The sequence below is a fragment of the Triticum dicoccoides genome, chromosome 6A (genome assembly GCF_002162155.2).
Source record: "Triticum dicoccoides isolate Atlit2015 ecotype Zavitan chromosome 6A, WEW_v2.0, whole genome shotgun sequence".
NCBI lineage: Eukaryota > Viridiplantae > Streptophyta > Magnoliopsida > Poales > Poaceae > Triticum > Triticum dicoccoides.
The window spans coordinates 466,884,298-466,911,597 of NC_041390.1; the positions used below are offsets into that span (position 1 = coordinate 466,884,298).

The following is a 27,300-nucleotide window of genomic DNA, read 5'->3' on the forward strand; positions in this document are numbered from 1 at the left end:
TCTCTACTCAGAGCTATCCGGATAGGTGTCAAGCTTGCATCGTCGTAACTTTTACGACGAACTCTTTTACCACCTCCATAATCGAGAAAATTCCTTAGTCCACTAGTTACTAAGGATAACTTTGACCGCTGTCCTGTGAGCCATTCTTGGATCACTCTTGTACCCCTTGACTGACTCATGGCAAGGCACACTTCAGGTGCGGTACACATCATAGCATACTGAAGAGCCTACGTCTTAAGCATAGGGGACGACCTTCGTCCTTTCTCTCTATTCTGCCGTGGTCGAGCTTTAAGTCTTAACTTCGTACCTTACAACTCAGGCAAGAACTCCTTCTTTGACTGGTCCATCTTGAACACCTTCAAGATCATGTCAAGGTATGTGCTCATTTGAAAGTATTATTAAGCATTTTGATCTATCCTTATAGATCTTGATGCTCAATGTTCAAGTAGCTTAATCCAGGCTTTCCATTGAAAAACACTTTCAAAATAACCCTATATGCTTTCCAGAAATTCTACGTCATTTCTGATCAACAATATGTCAACAACATATACTCATCAGAAATTCTATAGTGCTCCCACTCACTTCTTTGGAAATACAAGTTTCTCACAAACTTTGTACAAACCCAAAAATTTTTGATCATCATCAAAGCATACATTCCAACTCCGAGATGCTCACTCCAGTCCTTAGAAGGATTGCTGGAGCTTTGCATACTTATTAGCATCTTTCGGGATTGACAAAACCTTCCGGTTGTATCACATACAACATTTCCTCATTAAAATCGTCGAGGAAACAATGTTTTGACATCCTATCTGCAAGATTTCATAAATAATGCAGTAATCGCTAATATAATTCCAACAGACTCTTAGCATCGCAACGAGTGAGAAAATCTCATCGTAGTCAACTCCTTGAACTTGTCGGAAAACATCTTAACGACAAGTCGAGCTTTCTTAATGGTGACATTTACCATCATTGTCCGTCTTCCTTTTGAAATCCATCTATACTCATTAGCCTTACGACCATCGAGCCGTTCTGCCAAAGTCTACACTTTGTTTTCATACATGGATCCTTTCTCGGATTTTATGGCCTCAAGCCATTTATCGGAATCCGGGCCCACCATCGCTTCTCCATAGCTCGTAGATTCATTGTTGTCTAGCAACATGACCTTCAAGACAGGATTACGTACCACTCTGAAGTAGTACGCATCCTTGTCATCCTACAAGGTTTGGGAGTGACTTGATCCGAAGTTTCATGATCAATATCATAAGCTTCCACTTCAATTGGTGTAGGTGCCACAGGAACAACTCCCTGTGCCCTGTCACACACTAGTTGAAGAGACGGTTCAATAACCTCATCAAGTCTCCACCATCCTCCCACTCAATTCTTTCGAGAGAAACTTTTCCTCGAGAAAGGACCCGATTCTAGAAACAATCCATATTGCTTTCGGATCTGAATTAGGAGGTATACCCAACTATTTTGGGTTTCCTATGAAGATGCATTTTATCCGCTTTGGGTTCGAGCTTATCAACCTGAAACTTTTTCATATAAATGTCGCAGCCCCAAACTTTTAAGAAACGACAACTTAGGTTTCTCTAAACCATAATTCATACGGTGTCATCTCATCGGAATTATGTGGTGCCCTATTTAAAGTGAATGTGGTTGTCTCTAATGCCTAACCCATGAACGATAGTGGTAATTCGATAAGAGACATCATGGTACGCACCATATCCAATAGGGTGCAACTATGATGTTCGGACACACCATCACATTATGGTGTTCCAGGCGGTATTAATTGCGAAACAATTTCCACAATGTCTTAATTGTGTGCCAAAACTCGTAACTCAGATATTCATCTCTATGATCATATCATAGACATTTTATCCTCTTGTCACAATGATCTGCTACTTCACTCTGAAATTACTTGAACCATTCAATAATTCAGACTTGTGTTTCATCAAGTAAATATACTCAACATTTACTCGAATCATCTGTGAAGTAAGAACATAATGATATTCACTGCATGCCTCAGCACTCATTCGACTGCACACATCAAAATGTGTTACTTCCAACAAGTTGCTATCTTGTTCCATCTTACTGAAAATGAGGCTTTTCAGTCATCTTGCCCATGTGGTATGATTTGCATATCTCAAGTGATTCAAAATCAAGTGAGTCCGAACGATCCATTTGCATGGAGTTTCTTCATGCATATACACCAATAGACATGGTTCGCATGTCTCAAACTTTTCAAAAGCGAGTGAGTCCAAAGATCCATCAACATGGAGCTTCTTCATGCGTTTTATACCATTATGACTTACATGGCAGTGCCACAAGTAAGTGGTACTATCATTACTATCTTATATCTTTTGGCATGAAAATGAGTATCACTACGACCGAGATTCAATAAACCATTCCTTTAGGTGCAAGACCATTGAAGGTATTATTCAAAAATAGAGTAACCATTATTCTCCTTAAATGAATAACCGTATTGCGATAGACATAATCCAATCATGTCTATGCTCAACGCAAACACCAATCTCGGTGGTAGAGGGAGCGTGCGATGCTTGATCATATCAACCTTGGAAACACTTCCAACATATATCGTCAGCTCACCTTTAGCTAGTCTCCGTTTATTCCGTAGCTTTTATTTCGAGTTACTAACACTTAGCAACCGAACCGGTATCCAATACCCTGGTGCTACTAGGAGTACTAGTAAAGTACACATTAACATAATGTATATCCAATATACTTCTATCGACCTTGCCAGCCTTCTCATCTACCAAGTATCTAGGGTAATGCTGCTCCAGTGGTTGTTCCCCTTATTACAGAAGCACTTAGTCTCGGGTTTGGGTTCAACCTTGGGTTTCCTCACTAGAGCAGCAGCTGAATTGCCGTTTCATGAAGTATCCCTTTGTTCCCTTGCCCTTCTTGAAACTAGTGGTTTCACCAACCATCAACAATTGATGCTCCTTCTTGATTTCTACTTTCGCGGTGTCAAACAACGCGAATATTTCAAGGATCATCATATCTATCCCTGATATGTTATAGTTCATCACAGAGCTCTAGCAGCTTGGTGGTAATGACTTCGGAGAAACTATCACTATTTCATCTGGAGGATCAACTCCCACTCGATTCAAGTGATTGTTGTACTCAGACAATCTGAGCACAAGCTCAACAATTGAGCTTCTCTCCTTAGTTTGCAGGCTAAGAAAATCGTCGGAGGTCTTATACCTCTTGACGTGGGCACGAGCCTGAAATCCTAATTTCAGCCCTCGAAACATCTCATATGTTCTCCGGTCAATAACCAACAGCGGGATCTGGATACCCATGTTGGCTCCCACATGTTCCACGATGATCTCATCGGATGAACCACGATGTCAAGGACTCAATCGATCCCGTATACAATTCCCTTTGTCTATCGGTATGTTACTTGCCCGAGATTCGATCGTCGGTATACCGATACCTTGTTCAATCTCGTTACCGGCAAGTCACTTTACTCGTTCTGTAACACATCATCCCGTGATCAACTCCTTGGTCACATTGCGCATATGATGATGTCCTACCGAGTGGGCCCAGAGATACCTCTCCGTTTACACGGAGTGACAAATCCCAGTCTCGATCCGCATAAAACAATAGATACTTTCGGAGATACCTGTAGTGCACCTTTATAGTCACCCAGTTACGTTGTGACGTTTGATACACCCAAAGCACTCCTACGGTATCCAGGAGTTACACGATCTCATGGTTAAAGGAAGAGATACTTGACATTGGCAAAGCTCTAGCAAACGAACTACACGATCTTTGTGCTATGCTTAGGATTGGGTCTTGTCCATCACATCATTCTCCTAATGATGTGATCCCGTTATCAACGACATCCAATGTCCATAGCCAGGAAACCATGACTATCTGTTGATCACAACGAGCTAGTCAACTAGAGGCTCACTAGGGACATATTGTGGTCTATGTATTCACACGTGTATTACGATTTCCGGATAATACAGTTATAGCATGAATAAAAGACAATTATCATGAACAAAGAAATATAATAATAACACTTTTATTATTGCCTCTAGGGCATATTTCCAACAGTCTCCCACTTGCACTAGAGTCAATAATCTAGTTCACATCACCATGTGATTAACACTGACAGGTCACATCACCATGTGACCAACATCCAAAGAGTTTACTAGTGTCACTAAACTAGTTCACATCATCATGTGATCAAGACTCAATGAGATCTGGGGTTTGGTCATGTTCTGCTTGTGAGAGAGGTTTTAGTCAACGGGTCTGAACCTTTCAGATCCGTGTGTGCTTTACAAATCTCTATGTCATCTCCTAGATGTAGCTCCCACGTTCTATTTGGAACTATTCCAAATAACTGTTCTACTTGGAGCTATTCTAAATTGTTGCTCCATTATACGTATCCGATATCTCTACTCAGAGCTATCCGGATAGGTGTTAAGCTTGCATCGACGTAACCCTTTACGACGAACTCTTTTACCACCTCCATAATCGAGAAAATTTCTTAGTCCACTAGTTACTAAGGATAACTTTGAACGCTGTCCTGTGATCCATTCATGGATCACTCTTGTACCCCTTGACTGACTCATGGCAAGGCACACTTCAAGTGCGGTACACAGCATAGCATATTGAAGAGCCTACGTCTCAAGCATAGGGGACGACCTTCGTCCTTTCTCTCTATTCTGCCATGGTCGAGCTTTAAGTCTTAACTTCGTACCTTACAACTCAGGCAAGAACTCCTTCTTTGACTGGTCCATCTTGAACACCTTCAAGATCATGTCAAGGTATGTGCTCATTTGAAAGTACCATTAAGCGTTTTGATCTATCCTTATAGATCTTGATGCTCAATGCTCAAGTAGCTTAATCCAGGCTTTCCATTGAAAAACACTTTCAAAATAACCCTATATGCTTTCCAGAAATTCTACGTCATTTCTGATCAACAATATGTCAACAACATATACTCATCAGAAATTCTATAGTGCTCCCACTCACTTCTTTGGAAATACAAGTTTCTCATAAACTTTGTACAAACCCAAAAAATTTTGATCATCATCAAAGCATACATTCCAACTCTGAGATGCTCACTCCAGTCCTTAGAAGGATTGCTGGAGCTTTGCATACTTATTAGCATCTTTCGGGATTGACAAAACCTTCCGGTTGTATCACATACAACCTTTCCTCATTAAAATCGTCGAGGAAACAATGTTTTGACATCCTATCTGCAAGATTTCATAAATAATGCAGTAATCGCTAATATAATTCCAACAGACTCTTAGCATCGCTACGAGTGAGAAAATCTCATCGTAGTCAACTCCTTGAATTTGTCGGAAAACATCTTAACGACAAGTCGAGCTTTCTTAATGGTGACATTTACCATCATTGTCCGTCTTCCTTTTGAAATCCATCTGTACTCATTAGCCTTACGACCATCGAGCCGTTCTGCCAAAGTCTACACTTTGTTTTCATACATGGATCCTCTCTCGAATTTTATGGCCTCAAGCCATTTATCGGAATTCGGGCCCACCATCGCTTCTCCATAGCTCGTAGGTTCATTGTTGTCTAGCAACATGACCTTCAAGACAGGATTACGTACCACTCTGAAGTAGTACGCATCCTTGTCATCCTATGAGGTTTGGGAGTGACTTGATCCGAAGTTTCATGATCAATATCATAAGCTTCCACTTCAATTGGTGTAGGTGCCACAGGAACAACTCCCTGTGCCCTGTCATACACTAGTTGAAGAGACGGTTCAATAACCTCATCAAGTCTCCACCATCCTCCCACTCAATTCTTTCGAGAGAAACTTTTCCTCGAGAAAGGACCCGATTCTAGAAACAATCCATATTGCTTTCGGATCTGAATTAGGAGGTATACCCAACTGTTTTGGGTTTCCTATGAAGATGCATTTTATCCGCTTTGGGTTCGAGCTTATCAATCCTGAAACTTTTTCACATAAGCGTCGCAGCCCCAAACCTTTAAGAAACGACAACTTAGGTTTCTCTAAACCATAATTCATACGGTGTCATCTCATCGGAATTACGTGGTGCCCTATTTAAAGTGAATGTGGTTGTCTCTAATGCCTAACCCATGAACGATAGTGGTAATTCGATAAGAGACATCATGGTACGCACCATATCCAATAGGGTGCAACTATGATGTTCGGACACACCATCACACTATGGTGTTCCAGGCGGTATTAATTATGAAACAATTTCCACAATGTCTTAATTGTGTGCCAAAACTCGTAACTCAGATATTCATCTCTATGATCGTATCATAGACATTTTATCCTCTTGTCACAATGATCTTCTACTTCACTCTGAAATTACTTGAACCATTCAATAATTCAGAGTTGTGTTTCATCAAGTAAATATTCTCAACATCTACTCGAATCATCTGTGAAGTAAGAACATAACGATATTCACTGCATGCCTCAACATTTATTGGACTGCACACATCAAAATGTGTTACTTCCAACAAGTTGCTATCTTGTTCCATCTTATTGAAAACGAGGCTTTTCAGTCATCTTGCCCATGTGGTATGATTTGCATATCTCAAGTGATTCAAAATCAAGTGAGTCCAAACGGTCCATTTGCATGGAGTTTCTTCATGCATATACACCAATAGACATGGTTCGCATGTCTCAAACTTTTCAAAAACGAGTGAGTCCAAAGATCCATCAACATGGAGCTTCTTCATGCGTTTTATACCATTATGACTTACATGGCAGTGCCATAAGTAAGTGGTACTATCATTACTATCTTATATCTTTTGGCATGAAAATGTGTATCCCTACGATCAAGATTCAATAAACCATTCCTTTAGGTGCAAGAGCACTTATTCAGGTTTAATACTAATCTTGATGGTAGAGGGAGCGTGCGATGTTAGATCACATCAAACTTGGAAACACTTCCAACACATATCGTCAGCTCACCTTTAGCTAGTCTCCGTTTATGCCGTAGCTTTTATTTCGAGTTACTAACACTTAGCAACCGAACCGGTATCCAATACCTTGGTGCTACTAGGAGTACTAGTAAAGTACACATTAACATAATGTATATCCAATATACTTCTATCGACCTTGCCAGCCTTCTCATCTACCAAGTATCTAGGGTAATGCTGCTCCAGTGGTTGTTCCCCTTATTACAGAAGCACTTAGTCTCGGGTTTGGGTTCAACCTTGGGTTTCTTCACTAGAGCAGCAGCTGAATTGCCGTTTCATGAAGTATCCCTTTGTTCCCTTGCCCTTCTTGAAACTAGTGGTTTCACCAACCATCAACAATTGATGCTCCTTCTTGATTTCTACTTTCGCGGTGTCAAACATCATGAATATTTCAAGGATCATCATATCTATCCCTGATATGTTATAGTTCATCATGAAGCTCTAGTAGCTTGGTGGCAATGTCTTTGGAGAAACATCACTATCTCATCTGGAAAATCAACTCCCACTTGATTCAAGTGATTGTTGTGCTCAGACAATCTGAGCACAAGCTCAACAATTGAGCTTTTCTCCCTTAGTTTGCAGGCTAAGAAAATTGTCGGAGGTCTTATACCTCTTGACGTGGGCACGAGCCTGAAATCTCAATTTCAGCCCTCGAAACATCTCATATGTTCCGCGACGTTTCGAAAACGTCTTTGGTGCCTCTACTTAAACCATTTAACTGAACTATCACGTAGTTATCAAAACGTGTATGTTCGATGTTCGAAACATCCACAAACGACGTTTGGGGTTCAGCACACTAAGCAGTGCATTAAGGACATAAGCGTTCTAGTGTCCGCATAATCGCTACTGTCAACTTTCAACTATATTTTCTCTAGGAACATATCTAAACAGTAGAACTATAGCGCGAGCTACGACATAATTTGCAAAAGATATTTTGACTATGTTCAGGATAATTAAGTTCATCTTATGAACTCCCACTTAGATAGACATCCCTCTGGTCATCTAAGTGATCACATGATCCGAGTCAACTAGGCCGTGTCCGATCATCACGTGAGACGGACTAGTCATCATCGGTGAACATCTTCATGTTGATCGTATCTACCATACGACTCATGCTCGACCTTTCGGTCTCCGTGTTCCGAGGCCATGTCTGCACATGCTAGGCTCGTCAAGTTAACCCTAAGTGTTTTCGCTGTGTAAAACTGTCTTACACCCGTTGTATGTGAACGTAAGAATCCATCACACCCGATCATCACGTGGTGCTTAGAAGCGACGAACTGTAGCAACGGTGCACAGTTAGGGGAGAACACTTCTTGAAATTTTGTAAGGGATCATCTTATTTACTACTGTCGTCCTAAGTAAACAAGATGCATAAACATGATAAACATCACATGCAATCAAATAGTGACATGATATGGCCAATATCATTTTGCTCCTTTTGATCTTCATCTTCGGGGCTCCATGATCATCATTGTCACCGGCACGACACCATGATCTCCATCATCATGATCTCCATCATCGTGTCTTCATGAAGTTGTCACGCCAACGACTACTTCTACTTCTATGACTAACGCGTTTAGCAATAAAGTAAAGTAGTTTACATGGCGTTTTTCAATGACACGCAGGTCATACAATAAATTAAGACAACTCCTATGGCTCCTGCCGGTTGTCATTGTTGGGGAACGTAGCAGAAATTCAAAAAATTTCCTACGTAACACCAAGATCTATCTATGGAGAGACCAGCAACGAGTAGAAAGGAGGAGGAGAGTGCATCTACATACCCTTGTAGATCGCTAGGCGGAAGCGTTCAAGTGAACGGGGTTGATGGAGTCGTACTCGTCGTGATTCAAATCACCGATGATCAAGTGCCGAACGCACGGCACCTCCGCGTTCAACACACGTACAGCCCGGTGACGTCTCCCACGCCTTGATCCAGCAAGGAGAGAGGGAGAGGTTGAGGAAGACTCCATCCAGCAGCAGCACAACGGCGTGGTGGTGATGGAGGAGCGTGGCAATCCTGCAGGGCTTCGCCAAGCACCTACGGGAGAGGAGGAGGTGTCACGGGAGGGAGGGAGGCGCCAAGGGCTCAGGTATGGATGCCCTCCCTCCCCTCCACTATATATAGGGGCAGGGGAGAAGGGGGAGGCGCAGCCTTGCCCCCTACTCCAAGAAAGGGGTGCGGCTAAGGAGGGGGGAGGAGTCCATCCTCCCCAAGGCACCTCGGAGGTGTCTTCCCCTTTTAGGACTCTCCCCTTTTTCCTTTATCTTGGCGCATGGGCCTCTAGGGGCTGGTGCCCTTGGCCCATGTAGGCCAAGGCGCACCCCCTACAGCCCATGTGGCCCCCCGGGGCAGGTGGCCCCACCCGGTGGGCCCCCGGGACCCTTCCGGTGGTCCCGGTACAATACCGATGACCCCGAAACTTGTCCCGATGGCCGAAACAGGACTTCCTATATATAAATCTTTACCTCCGGACCATTCCGGAACTCCTCGTGACGTCCGGGATCTCATCCAGGACTCCGAAAAACATTCGGTTACCACATACAAGCTTCCTTTATAACCCTAGCGTCATCGAACCTTAAGTGTGTAGACCCTACGGGTTCGGGAGACATGCAGACATGACCGAGACGTTCTCCGGTCAATAACCAACAGCGGGATCTGGATACCCATGTTGGCTCCCACATGTTCCACGATGATCTCATCGGATGAACCACGATGTCAAGGACTCAATCGATCCCGTATACAATTCCCTTTGTCTAGCGGTATTTTACTTGCCCGAGATTCGATCGTCGGTATCCAATACCTTGTTCAATCTCGTTACCGGCAAGTCACTTTACTCGTTCCGTAACACATCATCCCGTGATCAACTCCTTGGTCACATTGCGCATATGATGATGTCCTACCGAGTGGGCCCAGAGATACCTCTCCATTTACACGGAGTGACAAATCCCAGTCTCGATCCGCATAAAACAATAGATACTTTCGGAGATACCTGTAGTGCATCTTTATAGTCACCCAGTTACGTTGTGACGTTTGATACACCCAAAGCACTCCTACAGTATCCAGGAGTTACACGATCTCATGGTCAAAGGAAGAGATACTTGACATTGGTAAAGCTCTAGCAAATGAACTACACGATCTTTTGTGCTAGTCTTAGGATTGGGTCTTGTCCATCACATCATTCTCCTAATGATGTGATCCCGTTATCAATGACATCCAATGTCCATAGCCAGGAAACCATGACTATCTGTTGATCACAACGAGCTAGTCAACTAGAGGCTCACTAGGGACATATTGTGGTCTATGTATTCACACGTGTATTACGATTTCCGGATAATACAGTTATAGCATGAATAAAATACAATTATCATGAACAAGGAAATATAATAATAACACTTTTATTATTGCCTCTAGGGCATATTTCCAACAGTCATACTCATCGACATGCAAGTCGTGAATCCTATTACAAGAACATGATCAATCTCATACATCACATATATCATTCATCACATCCTTTTGGCCATATCACATCACAAAGCATACCCTGCAAAAACAAGTTAGACGTCCTCTAATTGTTGTTGCATGTTTTATGTGGCTGCTATGGGTTTCTAGCAAGAACGTTTCTTACCTACGCAAAACCACAACGTGATATGCCAATTGCTATTTACCCTTCATAAGGACCCTTTTCATCGAATCCGTTCCGACTAAAGTGGGAGAGACTGGCACCCGCTAGCCACCTTATGCACCAAGTGCATGTCAATCGGTGGAACCTGTCTCACGTAAGAGTACGTGTAAGGTCGGTCCGGGCCGCTTCATCCCACAATACCGTCGAAACAAGATTGGACTAGTAACGGTAAGCATATTGAACAACATCAACGCCCACAACTACTTTGTGTTCTACTCGTGCAAAGAATCTACGCAATAGACCTAGCTCTGATACCACTGTTGGGGAACGTAGCAGAAATTCAAAAAAATTCCTACGTATCACCAAGATCTATCTATGGAGAGACCAGCAACGAGTAGAAAGGAGAGTGCATCTACATACCCTTGTAGATCGCTAAGCGGAAGCGTTCAAGTGAACGGGGTTGATGGAGTCGTACTCGTCGTGATTCAGATCACCGATGATCCTAGCGCCGAACGGATGGCACCTCCGCGTTCAACACACGTACAGCTCGACGATGTCTCCCACGCCTTGATCCAGCAAGGAGAGAGGGAGAGGTTGAGGAAGACTCCATCCAGCAGCAGCACAACGGCGTGGTGGTGATGGAGGAGCGTGGCAATCCTGCAGGGCTTCGCCAAGCACCTACGGGAGAGGAGGAGGTGTCACGGGAGGGAGGGAGGCGCCAAGGGCTCAGGTATGGATGCCCTCCCTCCCCTCCACTATATATAGGGGCAAGGGAGAGGGGGGAGGCGCAGCCTTGCCCCTTACTCCAAGAAAGGGGTGCGGCCTAGAGGGGGGGGGAGGAGTCCATCCTCCCCAAGGCACCTCGGAGGTGCCTTCCCCCTTGAGGATTCTTCCCTCTAGGGTTCCCTAGGCGCATGGGCCTCTTGGGGCTGGTGCCCTTGGCCCATGTAGGCCAAGGCGCACCCCCTACAGCCCATGTGGCCCCCCGGGGCAGGTGGCCCCACCCGGTGGGCCCCCGGGACCCTTCCGGTGGTCCCGGTACAATACCGATGACCCCGAAACTTGTCCCGATGGCCGAAACAGGACTTCCTATATATAAATCTTTACCTACGGATCATTCCGGAACTCCTCGTGACGTCCGGGATCTCATCCGGGACTCCGAACAACATTCGGTAACCACATACAAACTTCCTTTATAACCCTAGCGTCATCGAACCTTAAGTGTGTAGACCCTACGGGTTCGGGAGACATGTAGACATGACCGAGACGTTCTCCGGTCAATAACCAACAGCGGGATCTGGATACCCATGATGGCTCCCACATGTTCCACGATGATCTCATCGGATGAACCACGATGTCAAGGACTTAATCAATCCCGTATTCAATTCCCTTTGTCTAGCGGTATTTTACTTGCCCGAGATTCGATCATCGGTATACCGATACCTTGTTCAATCTCGTTACCGGCAAGTCTCTTTACTCGTTCCGTAACACATCATCCCGTGATCAACCCCTTGGTCACATTGTGCACATTATGATGATGTCCTACCGAGTGGGCCCAGAGATACCTCTCCGTTTACACGGAGTGACAAATCCCAGTCTCGATCCGCATAAAACAATAGATACTTTCGGAGATACCTGTAGTGCACCTTTATAGTCACCCAGTTACGTTGTGACGTTTGATACACCCAAAGCACTCCTACGGTATCCAGGAGTTACACGCTCTCATGGTCAAAGGAAGAGATACTTGACATTGGCAAAGCTCTAGCAAACGAACTACACGATCTTTGTGCTATGCTTAGGATTGGGTCTTGTCCATCACATCATTCTCCTAATGATGTGATCCCGTTATCAACGACATCCAATGTCCATAGCCAGGAAACCATGACTATCTGTTGATCACAACGAGCTAGTCAACTAGAGCCTCACTAGGGACATATTGTGGTCTATGTATTCACACGTGTATTACGATTTTCGGATAATACAGTTATAGCATGAATAAAAGACAATTATCATGAACAAAGAAATATAATAATAACACTTTTATTATTGCCTCTAGGGCATATTTCCAACATTTTGTTCGTCTTCTGTCCGCTTTCGACCCATCCCTGGCCCAAGTTTGCGCCGCTTTTGGGGTGAAACGGACAGCACGCGGACGCGCGGGCCGTCTGCGCGTGTCCTTCCCTGGCCCGCCCATCGGTGGCACATGGACGCCTTTTTCTATCCGCCCCCTCCCTCCCTCCGGCCACACACCCTCCACTCTTCTTCACTCTTTCCTCGTCGCCGCCGCCATTGCAGCTGTGCAGCTCGGACGCGCGCTCGCCCAGCCCCTTCCCCTCGGCGCCCCCGAGCTACCCAACCACGGCCACCTGATTTACGCACCCGCCGGCCGGATTTGGGGCGGGTCCGGTCGGTCTTGAGCTCGCCCGGCTGTGGGAGGACGCGACGCGCCATGGACTGGTCGGGCACAGGCCACATGCAGGCAGTGGCTCCTCCTCTAGCCGCTCGGATCTACACCGTCGGTGGTCCGCCGGCAGATACACGTATGGTGGTCGGGCGGGCTCGGTGCTAGCCCAAAAGCTCGTCGGCGCACCGTTGTCACTCATTAAGTGTGACCACTGCCCAAAGAAGGTCGTGAGCCGCGTGTCTACAACGCCGGAACATCCCAGATGGGTGTTTATCGAGTGCTTAAACGATGGGGTATGTGCTCTTTTTAGCTTTCGTTTGTGCTCTAGACTTGACTAGTTATGCTAACTTTAAATTTTATTGTGTAGAATGGATGCAAATTTTGGTATTGGGAAGAAGAGTACATCGATATATTGATAGAGCGCAATTTAGTAGATGTTCGTGCACTTTTAGCTAGTATAGAGGCTGTAGATGAGACAAGTGCACTCACGAGACTAGATGCGAGGAAGCAACCTCTACTTCTTTAGACTCGAATAAGAAAGAAGCACGCAAGATCGAGGCTCCTCCGCAGATCAACAATGAATGCATCGAGAAAACATTAATCCAACTTACAGGAGCAGTTATGGAAGTTGGATATCTTCTAAAATGTATTTTTGTGATTCTTGTTTTCTTTGCTCTTACTTTTCTAGTTAAAATTTGGTGATGTATTCCCACGTACCAAAAATGAATGATAAAAAAAATTAAGGGCTTACAAAGAAAAAAAAAATATGCGGATAGGATGCGTCCGCGCGTTGCGCGCACGGCCACCGCATCCAAAAAACGGCCCGGATACGATCACATTGTCCTATCCAAACGGATAGAATTCGGTCAAAACAAACATCTATTTAGGATTGCGCGGTGAAGTTGGCCTTAGCTCTAACGCCGCCAACAGACGGAGTGATTGCAGTTGCAGTTTTCCGTCCTACTTGGACGCGTCCACCCTTTACAGTTTTTCCCTTCCCCGCTTCGGTCTCCTCGCGTCACGGGAGTGCGTGGTCTGAGTAAGAAGCTACTTACTCGGGACTAGCAGCAGAGGGTGGCGGGGAGAGCCAAACAAAAACCCGAGCTCAAGCCGCCCTGGATCTCCATTTTAGTTGTTTATGGTGTGGTTTCCCTCTTTTCCCCTCCTGGTCTGTATGTGTCCCGTTCTTGTTTCTGGGGGAAGCTGTCATTTTAGCTATTTTAGCTCTGGTTTCTTTGCTATGTGGGGAAATGTCCCAATGCGCCTTTGTTTCGCTGGTCAAAATCTGGGTTGCTTTGGGGAAGGGCTTCCGGATGCTCAGGGTTGAAGAAATTTGGTTTCTAATTTGGTGGTTTTGGAGTGTACTCCTCAACAAATTCATGTCCAGTCTGGCGCACTAAGCCTCTTCCCGTGTGTTTATCTGCAGAGTGGAGTGATTCACTGCTTCGGGCTCCTGCATTTGCCCTCTTGCTGGAGCAGGGTGGAGAAGTCTGGATCTTGGTGGAGCCATTCCAATTGCAGAGAAATTGCGGGCCTCCCTGCCCCTGGAGCTCCGTTTGGTGCCAAGAAAAATAGAAGGCAAAAAACATTATCCCGAGTTTTAATCCTGTCGATTGTTTGAAGAACTGCCTCATTTGGTGGACAGAATCGCCCAGGGGCTACCGCATCTTGCTGGTGATGGTTTGATGGAGGTGGTTGACAAGATTGCCGGGCCAGAGGGCCCTTGGGTGGCCACTGCCCGGCAGCCAAATAATTCAGAGTTGCCAGCATCAGTAGTGATAGATGCAGCTAGGGAAGGGGAGGGCACGGAGCAGCCCGATGAGAAGGACCCGTCGGCACAAGGCGGGGAGAGCTTCCGGTTCCGGGGCGAGGAATCGTCGGGTGAGGGTGGCGGAGTTCGTTCTCCGGGGCGAGCCACCCTCCGGAGCCAATCGATGTGGATGTTATGAGCACCGTGTATGTTTCGGTTGACGAGGAGAAGACCGGGCCACCGGGGTGCTTGCTGCGAGGCCCGTCAGCCAAAGCACCGTCCATGGAAGACATTTCTGTCCATGCCGCAGACCTGGAACCCAATGTGGTTGCTTTGGTTGAAGAGATGAAGGTGCCCGGTGCCCCTGTTCCAGAGCCTCCTGGCGAGGCCGTGCCCTCAACTCAGTCGTCGGAGGAGAAGGATCGCACCGGTGACAGCGCCGGTGCCACACGCATCAGGAACAGCTGCACAAGCACACGCAGAAGCGGATCCGTTGCCGGTGAGCCCGCGGTGACCGCCGGGAGGACGCAAGACAGCGCAAAGGGCAGCTTCCGAGGCAGCTCAACGGAGAGCATAAAGACCAGCGGGAGCCAAGCGAGCGACAGCAGCGACGACAGCGGCCGGAGCAACAGCGTCACCGGAGCCGCCAGCAAGCCCCACAAGGGGAACGACCCTCGGTGGCGGGCGATCCTCGCCGTCCGGGCCCGGGGCGGCGCGCTGGGGATGAGCCACTTCAGGCTGCTGAGGCGGCTCGGGTGCGGCGACATCGGCAGCGTGTACCTGTCGGAGCTGAGCGGGACGGGGTGCCACTTCGCGATGAAGGTGATGGACAAGGCGTCGCTGGCGGGGCGGAGGAAGCTGAGCAGGGCGCGGACGGAGAGGGAGATCCTGCAGCTCCTGGACCACCCCTTCCTCCCCACCCTGTACACGCACTTGGAGACCGACCGCTTCTCGTGCCTGCTCATGGAGTTCTGCCCCGGCGGCGACCTGCACGCGCTGCGGCAGCGCCAGCCGCGGAAGCACTTCTCCGAGTACGCGGCGAGGTAAATCATCCATGTTCCGGTATATCAGTTTGTATTATTATTAGGTGAAATGAAAATGCTTTTCTTCCTGGTTATGTTTATGCTGATATCTTATCTTGTTCTCTTTAATTTTGGAATTCGGTGTACATGTTTGCTTAAACATTCTTTAGTTTTGAAAATAATAATACTCCCTCCGTTCACTTTTGTAAGTCGTTTCAGACAATTTAAAATATGTTGTTTTGTACATTGTCTGAAATATCTTCAAAATCTTATAAAAGTGAACAGATGAAGTATGGCTTGATCAAAATAAATTCGAGAAATGGTACATGAGGAGAAGTCGGAGAAACAGAAGTTCAGTACAGATGAAATGCTGACGTGATTAGTGCGTGTGCTGTGCTGGGCAGGTTTTATGCTGCGGAGGTACTCCTAGCTCTGGAGTATTTGCACATGCTGGGGGTGGTGTACCGGGACCTGAAGCCGGAGAACGTGCTGGTGCGCGACGACGGCCACATCATGCTCTCCGACTTCGACCTCTCGCTGCAGCAGTGCGCGGTGTCGCCGACGCTCGTCAGAGCGCCGGCGTGCGACTCCGACCCCAGGAGGGCAGGCGGCGCCTTCTGCGTGCGGCCCTCCGGCTGCATGGAGCCCTCCGCTGCCTGCGTCCAGCCCGCGTGCTTCATGCCCAGGCTGTTCGGCCAGAGGAGCAGGAGGCGGCGGCGGTGCTCCGAGCCGGGGCAGGGCGTGCCGGAGCTGGTGGCGGAGCCGACGGCGGCGCGGTCGATGTCGTTCGTGGGGACGCACGAGTACCTGGCTCCGGAGATCATCAAGGGCGAGGGCCACGGCAGCGCCGTCGACTGGTGGACGCTGGGCGTCTTCCTGCACGAGCTGCTCTACGGCCGGACGCCCTTCAAGGGGGCGGGCAACCGCGCCACGCTCTTCAACGTCGTCGGCCAGCAGCTGCGCTTCCCGGAGTCACCGCCGACGAGCCACGCCGCCAGGGACCTCGTCAGGGGCCTGCTGGTCAAGGAGCCGCAGCAGCGGCTCGGCGTCAAGCGGGGCGCCGCAGAGATCAAGCAGCACCCCTTCTTCCAGGGCGTCAACTGGGCGCTCATCCGGTGCAGCACGCCTCCCGAGGTGCCCAAGCCCGTCGAGGCCGAGCCGCCAGCGAAATGCGGAGCAACCCAGCAGCCGACGGTGATCGGCGCCGCCGAGGTGAAGTCCGGCGGCAAGTTCCTCGACTTCGAATTCTTTTAGACCACAGAGTTTGTCCCTGGCTCTGATTCGACCAGTGCTATTTAAGCTTGCGAGTTTGTGCAAACAACACTATGGGAACCAGGGCAGGAGATTTATCATAGTATACTGGTATAACTGAGCCACTGAATCACAACAACAGATGAAAGCAGGTCAGGTGCATCGACAGACACTGGATGATCTTATTCCTGTCACAACACACCCTTTCTAGACTGGCTGGGGTTTTATATGACCAATTTTGGTGGCTATGCACCATCTTATCTGTAAGAGATCTGTAATGTCAACTAGCCGGCACTGTCATCAACTTACCTTGCCACCCCCACACATCATTTACACACTACTCCCTCTGTAAACTAACATAAGAGCATTTAGATCACTAAAGTAGTGTTCTAAACACTCTTATATTAGTTTATGGAGGGAGTAGAGGTTAAGCTAAATAATTGACTAATTTAGCCTAATCTGTGGTGGACTCTCCAGGCAATCGCTCATACAGCCGATAGATCAGCCGCGATTTCGTCATCTGAGGCTCCCTCTCCAGGACGCAGATTACATCCTTCACGGAAACAGTTCGCTGAGGCCCATGCGAGTGGCGATTCGCAAATGAACCCTTGCCTTGCCTTTCCGTGCCTCCTGAAATGGACAGTATGATGTGTGCCCTGAGTTTACAACACTCTAATAATAGAGAATGCGGAGGGAAAATGATGCCAGAATGTCTCTTTACCAGTTCCAAAGGCCGCAAGATGGCTCCTCTTTGAAGCCTCACTGCGTTCTGCAGACCCTTTTCCAGATGCATGGGATGGTCTTGGAGCTGGTGCCCGCTTCTGCTTAGCTTGTTCGGCCATCAGCTGCCACTTTGAAAACATATCACTTCCTCCAACTGCCTGCCGAGCAGCAACATTTGCAGCTGTTGTTCTCATTTTATCGTCTTCTTCTTTGTTGGGCTGCAAGAGATTAAGAATATCAGGAAAAGAAGACATGTCAAACTAGAGAGATCACATCAGATACTTACCTTTGCATTCTTTGGACGGCTTTCCTCTTTTTCTTTCTCCAATTCTGCGCCACCACTGCTCCCATCCTGCACGCAAGTCGCCAACACACTTCCATGAGATTTTGCTATATAAATGAGTACATACATCTTCTAGTACGAAACCAGGGGCACACTTATTACCCAACACTCTTGTTCAGTTTAGAGAATCATCAGTACGATAAAGATACCAAAATTGTAATCCAATATAGAACAGCTAGATTGATTCGACTCATTTATTTTCTCCTTGGAATTTTTTATCAAGACACAAATCATAACTGACAGTCTCTCGAGGATTTAGAACTAACCAACATGCGTATAAATTCCAGAAACACGTGGATAAACACTTAATCCTTAACTTCGGACACCATGCAAGTAATCATCTAATAGCATGATATTTTAACGGAACAAGCCCGTCATCCAAATTGAATATGCGTAAAATGGAGATTATGTAGCACCTCAGTCTGTTTCTTGTTCTTGTCAGTTTCTGCTTGCTTTTTGTCCCATTCTTCTTTAGCTTTCTGGTTCATCTGCAAAATTTGACGGCCGACATCTGAAGTAATAACTAGTCGATGACCAGTCTTTTCTGCATCGGTTCTCTAGCAACAAGACAAGCAAGGTTAGTATCTCATGATACCCAACTATACCACAGCCCGATAACTAAATGATGTGAAATGACTAACCTGCTTTGAAACTCTTATGAGAGTACTTATGAATCTTCGCAATCGCTCCTCCACACACTAAGTAAGAGTTAAGCTTCAGACATAGTGCCACAAAATTCTGGCGGACGGTCCTATGAACAACTTACCATTGATAAACAACGTCCAACATCAGCGCCAGCGTTCTTCAAGTTAGATTTAAGAACTGCCAAAAACATGTCATCAGCCAGTGTTGCTTCAAATATTTATGGTGTATGTAAATACAGTTTTATGGTCTCAATATAAGATTATAAGTTCAAAGGGATTAACCGATTTCTGCTAATTTCTTCAGAAGAGGGCCCTTCTGCAGAAAGAGGTTTTCTTCCTCCTCCTGTACGATTCTCCGTGCTGCTTCTGTGGCTGCGCTCTCTTCCTTGGGGGCAGAGAGCAGTTGTTCCTCTTCTTCCTATTGAAGTAAAAAAGTACCAATAAAATACAAACAAGACACACAAGTAGTATTAGAAACCAAACATCAACCAGGAAGATTTGTACCCTAAGATTAACACCACTAACAGCTGTGACATCATTAAGTTGATCGATGCTTTGTTCCTGGAAGGCTCCAGCTGTCTTTTGTCTTTTGCTAGAAACAGAAAGGAAATCAGATTGGGGTTATCCATAAAATGCAACTACTCCGTAAGCTATAATGCATTCAGAATCAGATAATAAAACAGAACAGGTGGGATGACGTGAATTATGAAACCTGGTTGGTGGTGGTGCTGAACCAGCCGTTTCCAATGATTTCTTCTGGCCACCAGATTTCTTAGTCCTTGCAGCAGGTGGTGTAGATGTTTTAGGGGCCGCCTGACAGTTAAGCCAGATGAGTAGATGCACAAATTATATTTGAAGGAAGACATTTTAAAATTGCGAAGTTCTGAGGTATGAGAAAAATGCATAGCGCCACAAATCCCCTACATTTTTCTCTCCTCATTTTTAACTAGATTACATGGCTAGGCGCATGGAGGCGGCAGAAGGAGGTGAGAGCGAAGGCGGGGTGCGCCGCGAGGTAGCCGGCAGCGTGAGCGACACAGAGAGACAGATGGGGGTTCAAAGAAAGATGCAGCCTCGCGAGAGAGGAGAGTTGAGGGAGTAATAACCCGTGGAAGAGGAAATTTCTTGACTCATCGGTTACGGGAGGCAGAAGAGGAAGCAGCCGCTCGCTTCGGTGACCGTGGGATCGTATGCATGGAGCAGAAGAGAGGAAACAAAAGAATGAGAAGAGATCAGACGGCTGCAGATGGCTGGGCTATATTGCATCAACGGCTAGAACAATTCAGATGACGTGGCTCACTGAGGCTGCAGGGGCTCCTATTCAGACATAGTAGATTACATGGCGCTCACTGAGGCTGCAGGGGCTCCTATTCAGATATAGTAGATTACATGGCTAACACTCATTTAAAAAATGCATAGCAAACAAACATTGCGCTTCAGCTGATCCAAGTCTAGATGAAGCCTTAAATATGCTAATTAAAGAGTGGAACTTTATGAAGGGGAGCCTTGGCGCAGTGGTAAAGCTGCTGCCTTGTGACCATGAGGTCATGGGTTCAAGTCCTGGAAACAGCCTCTTACAGAAATGTAGGGAAAGGCTGCGTACTATAGACCCAAAGTGGTCGGACCCTTCCCTGGACCCTGCGCAAGCGGGAGCTACATGCACCAGGTTGCCCTTTTTTTTAAAGAGTGGAACTTTATATATATACACTATAAAAGACGAGCATTTCTACATATGCTATTTTATTTTCATAAACATTGCTGACAAAATATTCCCAGTGCTAAATTTTACACGGTATTAGTTACAAGATATTTGTGGATATGCATATTTTACTATTCAGGGGCTTCTTCCCTAAATTAATTGTTACTATTGTTGGCTGGTACAAGACCGAAGGGTAAACTTGTGGCACCCTGGTTCAAACACATGTCCAACAAGGAGTGGGTAAGGGAGAAACGAGCTTCTCTCTAGCGCCTTAGTATCCTTCGCTTCTTCTCGTCCGTCCGTAGTGTCCCGTTGTGAGCTGATCCAACATGCAACAAGAGGAGTGCTGCTCCAACGAAAGGTGAAGAGATCTAAAGTCCCAACCCTCTTAGATTAGGTTCGTAACCTAAGAGAGGGATGGGCCAATGTGATTCGTAGAGAGCTAATTTAGCTGGGCCTAAGACCTTAACTGACCCATGTGTCTGCCATGTCTATCCCCAGCAACATCCAACAACACCTGAACAGGTATTTTTGCAGATTGCACCTACCTAATCATTTCCATGAAAAGTGAGATTTCACAGCACCTAGCCCCAACCTATTGGATGATGAGGCGTAAACGGGGTGATGCCTTGATAGCAATTGTCTTGAAACTATATATGTGGCGACTAACAACCATACCTTGTGAAGTAGAAGCCCAATCAATCCACATTGTCAAACCATTTGGTGTCAACAAAACTGAACTTATGAGAGATATGATGGTTGGGCCGGGAGGTCTTGTGTCCCGTAATTAGATGATGTGGGTGGTGCAGCGGCTAGGGCAGAGGGAGAGAGACTGGGAAATCCTATATATACCTAAATAGTTGGTCCCCGCTACTTCCATTTTTCTCAAGATGCACACATCCCACCTCACAACGCATGTCATGTCGTTCATCATCAAGTACATAAAATCCCTTCATATTCCATTTTCCGCCACATGCATTCCCTCCACATCATCAAGCATATGCAGGCCTTCAAGGTCATCCTTTTTTTCTAGCAACAAATCATCCCCCCGGAGCCAGAAGGTAACGATGCATTACAATGTGAAGTCTACCCTCCATTTACTGCTACCGTTCATATATCGCAAAAGTGGAGGGGCATTATTCTCATATATTCTAATTTTATTCTTGGAAATTTATTGATATAAATTCCCACAGCAAGGCGCTAGTTATTGGTAGCTTATTATTATCACCCTATTCAATAGCTCGTATCCCCTTATACAGATGGAAACACCCCAAACCTCCTTAAGGACTCCAAACTCTTTGGTAACACATTCTGGGAAAATGAAACCTACACCTTGTTGCACCATTGGCTTGCCTTGCGCGCGCCTAAGAGCGGCCCCACCGCTTATACTACTGCCCCCACATAACAGGGGGTAGATCAAAGGGAATTACCAAGTGAATTGGTATGTATTTTAGTGTAAATCAATACTTCAATTCCAGTGTAACAGATCAATAACAGTTCTATTTTCTAATATACATAAATGCTTCAAAAGTTCATTCTGGCAAGATGCTAATACTCCCTCTGTAAAGTAGTGATCTAAACGCTCTTATATTTCTTTACGGAGGGAGTACAATAGAAGTGCCAAATATCCTAGATAATACAATGAAAGCGCTCACGGACATGTGAGATTTCCTTTTCTGTTTATTCTGGTATTCATAAAAACGCTGCATGTGAGGGGAAGCATATACTTCTAGGAGTTTATTTTCCTGCAATTACCCCTTGTATCATGTTGAACTTCATATTAAGTAGTTCAGATTATTCATAGGGAACTAAAATGAAATAAATGCACTGATATTTGGAAATCGGCAAGAAGGGACTGTGTAACACGGAGGTGAGAGACTACTGGAGGACAAATTACCTGCTTTCCTTGCGATTTCGCCGAAGGACCTCCTGGGCCAACCTGGCGGGCCTTGCCTGCAGGCTCAGAACCTTGTTTTGTATTAGCACTTGGGTTATAAGCATTATTTTTTATATCCTTGTTTTGTTGCATTGGGCGTGCCGATGCATTCTGTTGCATTGTCGGATGAGTAGGAACGGTTCCGATTTTCGCAGGAATCCTTCCATGAGGATGAAAGGGAGGTCGTGTTTCAGGCGCTTGACTCTGTGGTCTAAGAGGCATCGAACCACTGGTTGGCCGAGGGTACGACTGAGGGGTGTTAGTAGTTCCATATAATTGCTGTGAGGCTTGCTGGATTTCCGTGGGTTGCAGCTGTTTGTTACTTGTCTGCAGTGGAATTGGCAAGCTCATACCAGGTGGTCGATTCGGCACAGCATGCACCCCCTTTACATCTGGCTTTTGGATAGAATTATCATGAGCAAAGTAATGCATGCTGCTTTGCATTTGTGTGCCTGAAAGTGGCACAAAGTTCTGAGGTGAAGATGATCCCTGGCTTTTGTGACCCTGGTTAGGTGGGGTGGGCATGCGAACTAGCTGATCAGGCAATTTTGCCGATCCACTCGCAGCTGTAGATGCTAGAGATGACGAAGGATGTTGATTTGCATTTCCCTGGTTATTATTTCGTTGTGCCTGAGCTTGCATCTGCAAACAAGAGCAAATAAAGCAAATATAGGCATGAGAACACAAAATATTACTGAAAGAATTGAGTCATTCAATAAACACGGAAACTCAAACTGGCTCCACGCTTGTCAAGCTTGATGAATAGTTAGCTATCAAGGGGAAAAGGGCAGGGATGGTGTTAACACCATGCATTCACCTGTGCAAAAACTTTATGAGCCGCCTGCTTGAGCATTTGATCCCCAACGATATTCCTTATGACTCTTAAGAAATCATCTTTATGGACTTCATTACGCTGCAAACACAGCATAGACGATCTTAGTAAACAGTTTCTATGTTGAGGTGCCTTTGTTACTCTTCTTTCATCAGTTCCCTCAACTTGTGCAACAATTTGTAACAAGAATGACAATCTGTTCTTTCAAAACAACATGTTCTCCTCTTCTGTTAGACAAGGAAACAAAGGGAAAATGCAGACTTTGCATTACTCTCTTCGCATTAATTTGATAAATAGATGCCTCGGAAACTTTATTAGTACTGATAGCATAATAACGGGGCAGCATAATCTGACACAAATTGGCAGCACAATCTATCATAGCCGCCACACCCTCACCCAAACGTGGCCCTAACTAATGTCATCGGTCAAATGGCTTCCAAAAAGAGCAACTCATTCTTTTTTTCCTTAGTAGTAAATACTGTTGGTCTCCACTAGTGTTATTATGGCCTTTTACTCTACCAGTTTTTGCAACAAATACACTTAACGAATCTATAGTGTCGTAGCTATACAAGAAACAAACAAGTTTGACCAAACTAATAAATAAAATATGGAAATTTTCTCCATGCAATCAGTTTTCTTTTTATGAAACACATCAGCTAATAACAGAGTAATGAACAAAAACGCACCCTAAGTTTTGCCCATACAGATTGAAGCTGCATGTCTTTATCTCTGTCAAGATGCGCCTGTAGGATTGGAATCAACATATTAAATGGTATAGATGGCTGATATCCCCTCTTCCTTGTTTCCTGGGCACCATGCGGTGCTTGCTGACCGACAACTGGATTTACATGCTGCTGATCTCCTGAAGGCTGAGCGACATCTACCATGGAGCCTGTCAAACTCTGTTGACCAACATAGTCTGTTCCTTTTTCTGCCAACTGGAAGCTATTTGTTTCTGCCTGCTGCACTTGATTCTCACAACGTGGCTGCTCTTGTTCTGGCTGGTAATGGTGTTCCTCCTGTTGGATAAAGTTTTCATTTTCTGAAACTCCAGTTTCCAATTTTGGTTGAGACAACTGATATGATGGATTCATATGTGGTTGCCCTGCCTGCTGGCTTGACTGGGAACTTGCTTCCTGATCTGCTGCTTGCAGCTGACCAACTGTAGATTTGGACACATCACTTATGTCCTGTGGCAAAGTACCTGGAGTGCAGAAATAGAGATTGTTCATGTTTCACAGAGACTCAACAGCAAAAGGCAGGGACCATCACATTACTGAATAACTAGGACACCCAGAATCTCTAGGAATAGCAAGTTGCAAATAAAAGCACATAGTTGAAAACGCAACTCCTCGAAACTAAACAAGAAAAGAAATAGTGGTAAAAAAAGAAAGACAAGAACCATTTTATCAAAATCAGCCGATGACTCATTAGGTAGGCACAAGTATCATGAATTTCTGACATGATTTCATGAAATGTTTTGCAAGGTCCGATAAGTGTGCCATAGGAAACAATCATTCTTTCCACCCATATACGAGCTGCTGAAACTTTTCCAAACTACTGACTGACGTGGATACAGGATGCAGAACTGTACCGATACGGGCGACTCAAATGCTACAAATAATCCTTCAAATTATGAGCAATTCATTCGCAATTTCAAGTTTTAACATGCTGTGCTTGCTGCACCAATTCCTACGCTCTACCCTTTTTGCTAAAAACAGCAGTAGCTCCATAAAAATCTTGGCTTTTTCAGTAGACCTGATTTCTTCCTTATATTTATCTTATTATGTATTCCCCAGCATATAAAAACAAAATAATATCCATTAGTCTATTTGACAAAATAACATTGTGACTGTTAGCAAAGTTTTATCCATTTATCAATATCGTACAAAAACATTTATTTCCAATTGTTGACCTTCCTCAACAACCCGCCAAACTTTCAGCATTGGTTTTGCAGAGTTACCAATGCGCTGCAGGATTAATTTCACAAGTTTGCGGAGGAGCGAGGTGCCCATAACCCAAGATAAAGATTTCTTCCATGATGCCAAATAATCCGCTTAGTAACAAGACAGCTTGAAAGCCAGCCACGAATTCTTGCATGCCTCCACGCCAAAAAAAGGGGGGAAAGGCAAACTTGCATGCCAGCATGCAGCTGCGAGTGAATTACAAGCTCAGCAGGTTCCCACTACATCATAGCAGACAAACCTTGCATGGAGACAGATACTAAACTCTGTAGGCATCGAAAAGCAAATCAAGACAAACCTAATCGTGACAAATAGACCAAAACCTGGTCTTCGGAAGCTAATTACACAGCACTACGATACAAACGAGGGAGGGGGTGATGACTGATACCGCTGGATGAAGGGGCACCAGCGTCCCCTACGGCTTCCGGCGGCGGGGAGGACATGGAGGCAGCGAACAGCGAGCCCGGAACCACGAGCCGTGCGCGGCTCCGGCGTTCTAGGGTTTCGCGGGGCGGCGACGCTTAGGCCGCCGCAGAGGCACCGGGGAGCGCTGCCGTACGGAGGCCGCGGCGGAGCAATCGAGGGGATCTGCCGCGTTTCCCCGGCGGCCAAGTGGAGGCGCGGTAGGGACGGCGGGGGCGGCAGCGCCGAAGTGTGTTGACGCCGGTCACGGTCTCGAGCCACGGGCCCACGCGCGTCGCGTGCGGCGCGGAGGGGGTAGGTAGGATAGGGCAGCGGCGGTGCGGCCTGCTGGGCTTCAGTTTACGATAGATTGGGCTGCTCCGCCCGACGCCGAGTTTGGAAAAGGCAAGAAAAGGATAGGGACTTGCCAAACGGGCCGGGCCAAGCAGACCAGCCCGCGAGCACGCCGGCACAGCCCGTTATGGACAAGGCACGACACGGGCTAAACAGGCCGGGCCCGGCACGCGGCACGCCTTAGGCCGTGCTTGGGCTGCTAGGCTGAGCACACGGGCCGGCACGGCATGACCCGATTATCTTTTTTATATATTTTTTATTTTTTATATACCTATATAAGGCCAGTTGGCTTGGCATGCCAACGGGCTGGCCCGATTAGCAGCTGGGCCGTGCTGGGCTCTAAGGTGCAGCACGCGGGTTGGCACGGCACGACCCCGTAAGTAATCGTGCCTCGGCGGCCTGGGCCGTGCCAGCATGATTACAATCGGCTGGACCGGGCTGGACCAGGCCGGGCCGGCCCTTTTGGCAGCTCTGTTTGGAGTAGGGGCGTTATATAGCACCCGTGAGTCGGACGCGGAGTTTCTGCACCCGAGCTCAAATGAGCTCGGGTGAACAGTAAAATCAAAACTAAATCAAAATTTTTTAAAAAAAATCTAATTTTTTTAGGAGAAACATTGACAAAAGTTCTAAGTGCTTGCAAAAATTCGCCATGAAATCACATTTCTAGAAGGCGTGGCAAAAAAAACAAAATCAGTACTCTGAAAAAGCTACTTTCAAAAGCATTTTGGAGCACTGAATTTGTTTTCTTTTTGCCACGCTTTACAGGAATGTGATTTCATGATGAATTTTTGCAAGCACTTAGAATTTTTGTCAATGTTTCTCCAAAAAAATTAGAATTTTTTGAATTTTTATTTGATTTTTTTCAATTTTACTGTTCACCGAGCTCAAATGAGCTCGGGAGCAGAAAGGCACTTTCGCCGTGAGTCTCTTGTTACACGTGCACCGCGCAGAGTAATGAGCAAACGCCATCGCCAACTCGCTCAGGTGACCGGCCCATATCTTAGTCCTGAGCGATTTTTAGGGGTTGGATGTGACACAGACCCAACTCCTCCGCCCTAAGAAAACGAAAATGGCGCTTCATGTAGCACATTTGGCGTTTGGCCCGGTTTTCAGGAAGAAACTGGGGCAGAAGTTAGTATCATAACCGCAGTAGTAGCGGACACTGTTGAACTATAGGCGTCATCATAATGGTCTTTGAAACGGACTCTCAACTCTTGTCCGAAGCTTTAGATCTACGAAATCTTGATTCCTCACGTTATGTTGACATCGAGGACATGAAATTCCAGCTAAAGATGTGGCTCTCAAAACAAAGCTTTACGGTTCGTAGGCGTGATGCAAACTCGTTAGCACATGAACTAGCAAAAGTTGGTCGTATGTGTTTACCAAATAACACCAT

General features: G+C 46.1%; 1 protein-coding gene and 1 pseudogene across 1 annotated transcript; one reads left to right on the top strand and one right to left on the bottom strand.

Moving 5' to 3' along the window:
* The first annotated feature begins 13,992 nt into the window (after window positions 1-13,992).
* LOC119317313 lies at window positions 13,993-17,110 on the top strand (annotated as a pseudogene).
* LOC119317312 (transcription initiation factor TFIID subunit 4b-like) lies at window positions 17,102-25,842 on the bottom strand. The gene is made up of 13 exons (XM_037591744.1): window positions 25,537-25,842; window positions 23,871-24,388; window positions 23,170-23,265; window positions 22,314-22,994; window positions 19,430-19,530; window positions 19,222-19,309; window positions 19,000-19,135; window positions 18,840-18,895; window positions 18,715-18,771; window positions 18,490-18,630; window positions 18,017-18,082; window positions 17,729-17,948; window positions 17,102-17,637 (listed from the first exon to the last, which is right to left on the bottom strand). The coding sequence occupies exons 1-13, from the start codon at window positions 25,589-25,591 to the stop codon at window positions 17,462-17,464; spliced, it is 2,391 nt and encodes a 796-aa protein (XP_037447641.1). The 5' UTR covers window positions 25,592-25,842; the 3' UTR covers window positions 17,102-17,461.
* Between the last annotated feature and the right edge of the window lie 1,458 nt (window positions 25,843-27,300).

Excerpts from the sequence above, each read along its gene's own strand:
- LOC119317312 (XM_037591744.1), bottom strand. The coding sequence starts at position 25,591 with ATGTCCTCCCCGCCGCCGGAAGCCGTAGGGGACGCTGGTGCCCCTTCA. Across the intron at positions 22,995-23,169 it reads CTCATAAAGTTTTTGCACAG|ATGCAAGCTCAGGCACAACG; the intron begins GTGAATGCATGG and ends TCTTGTTTGCAG. Across the intron at positions 17,949-18,016 it reads GCCGTCCAAAGAATGCAAAG|CCCAACAAAGAAGAAGACGA; the intron begins GTAAGTATCTGA and ends AATCTCTTGCAG.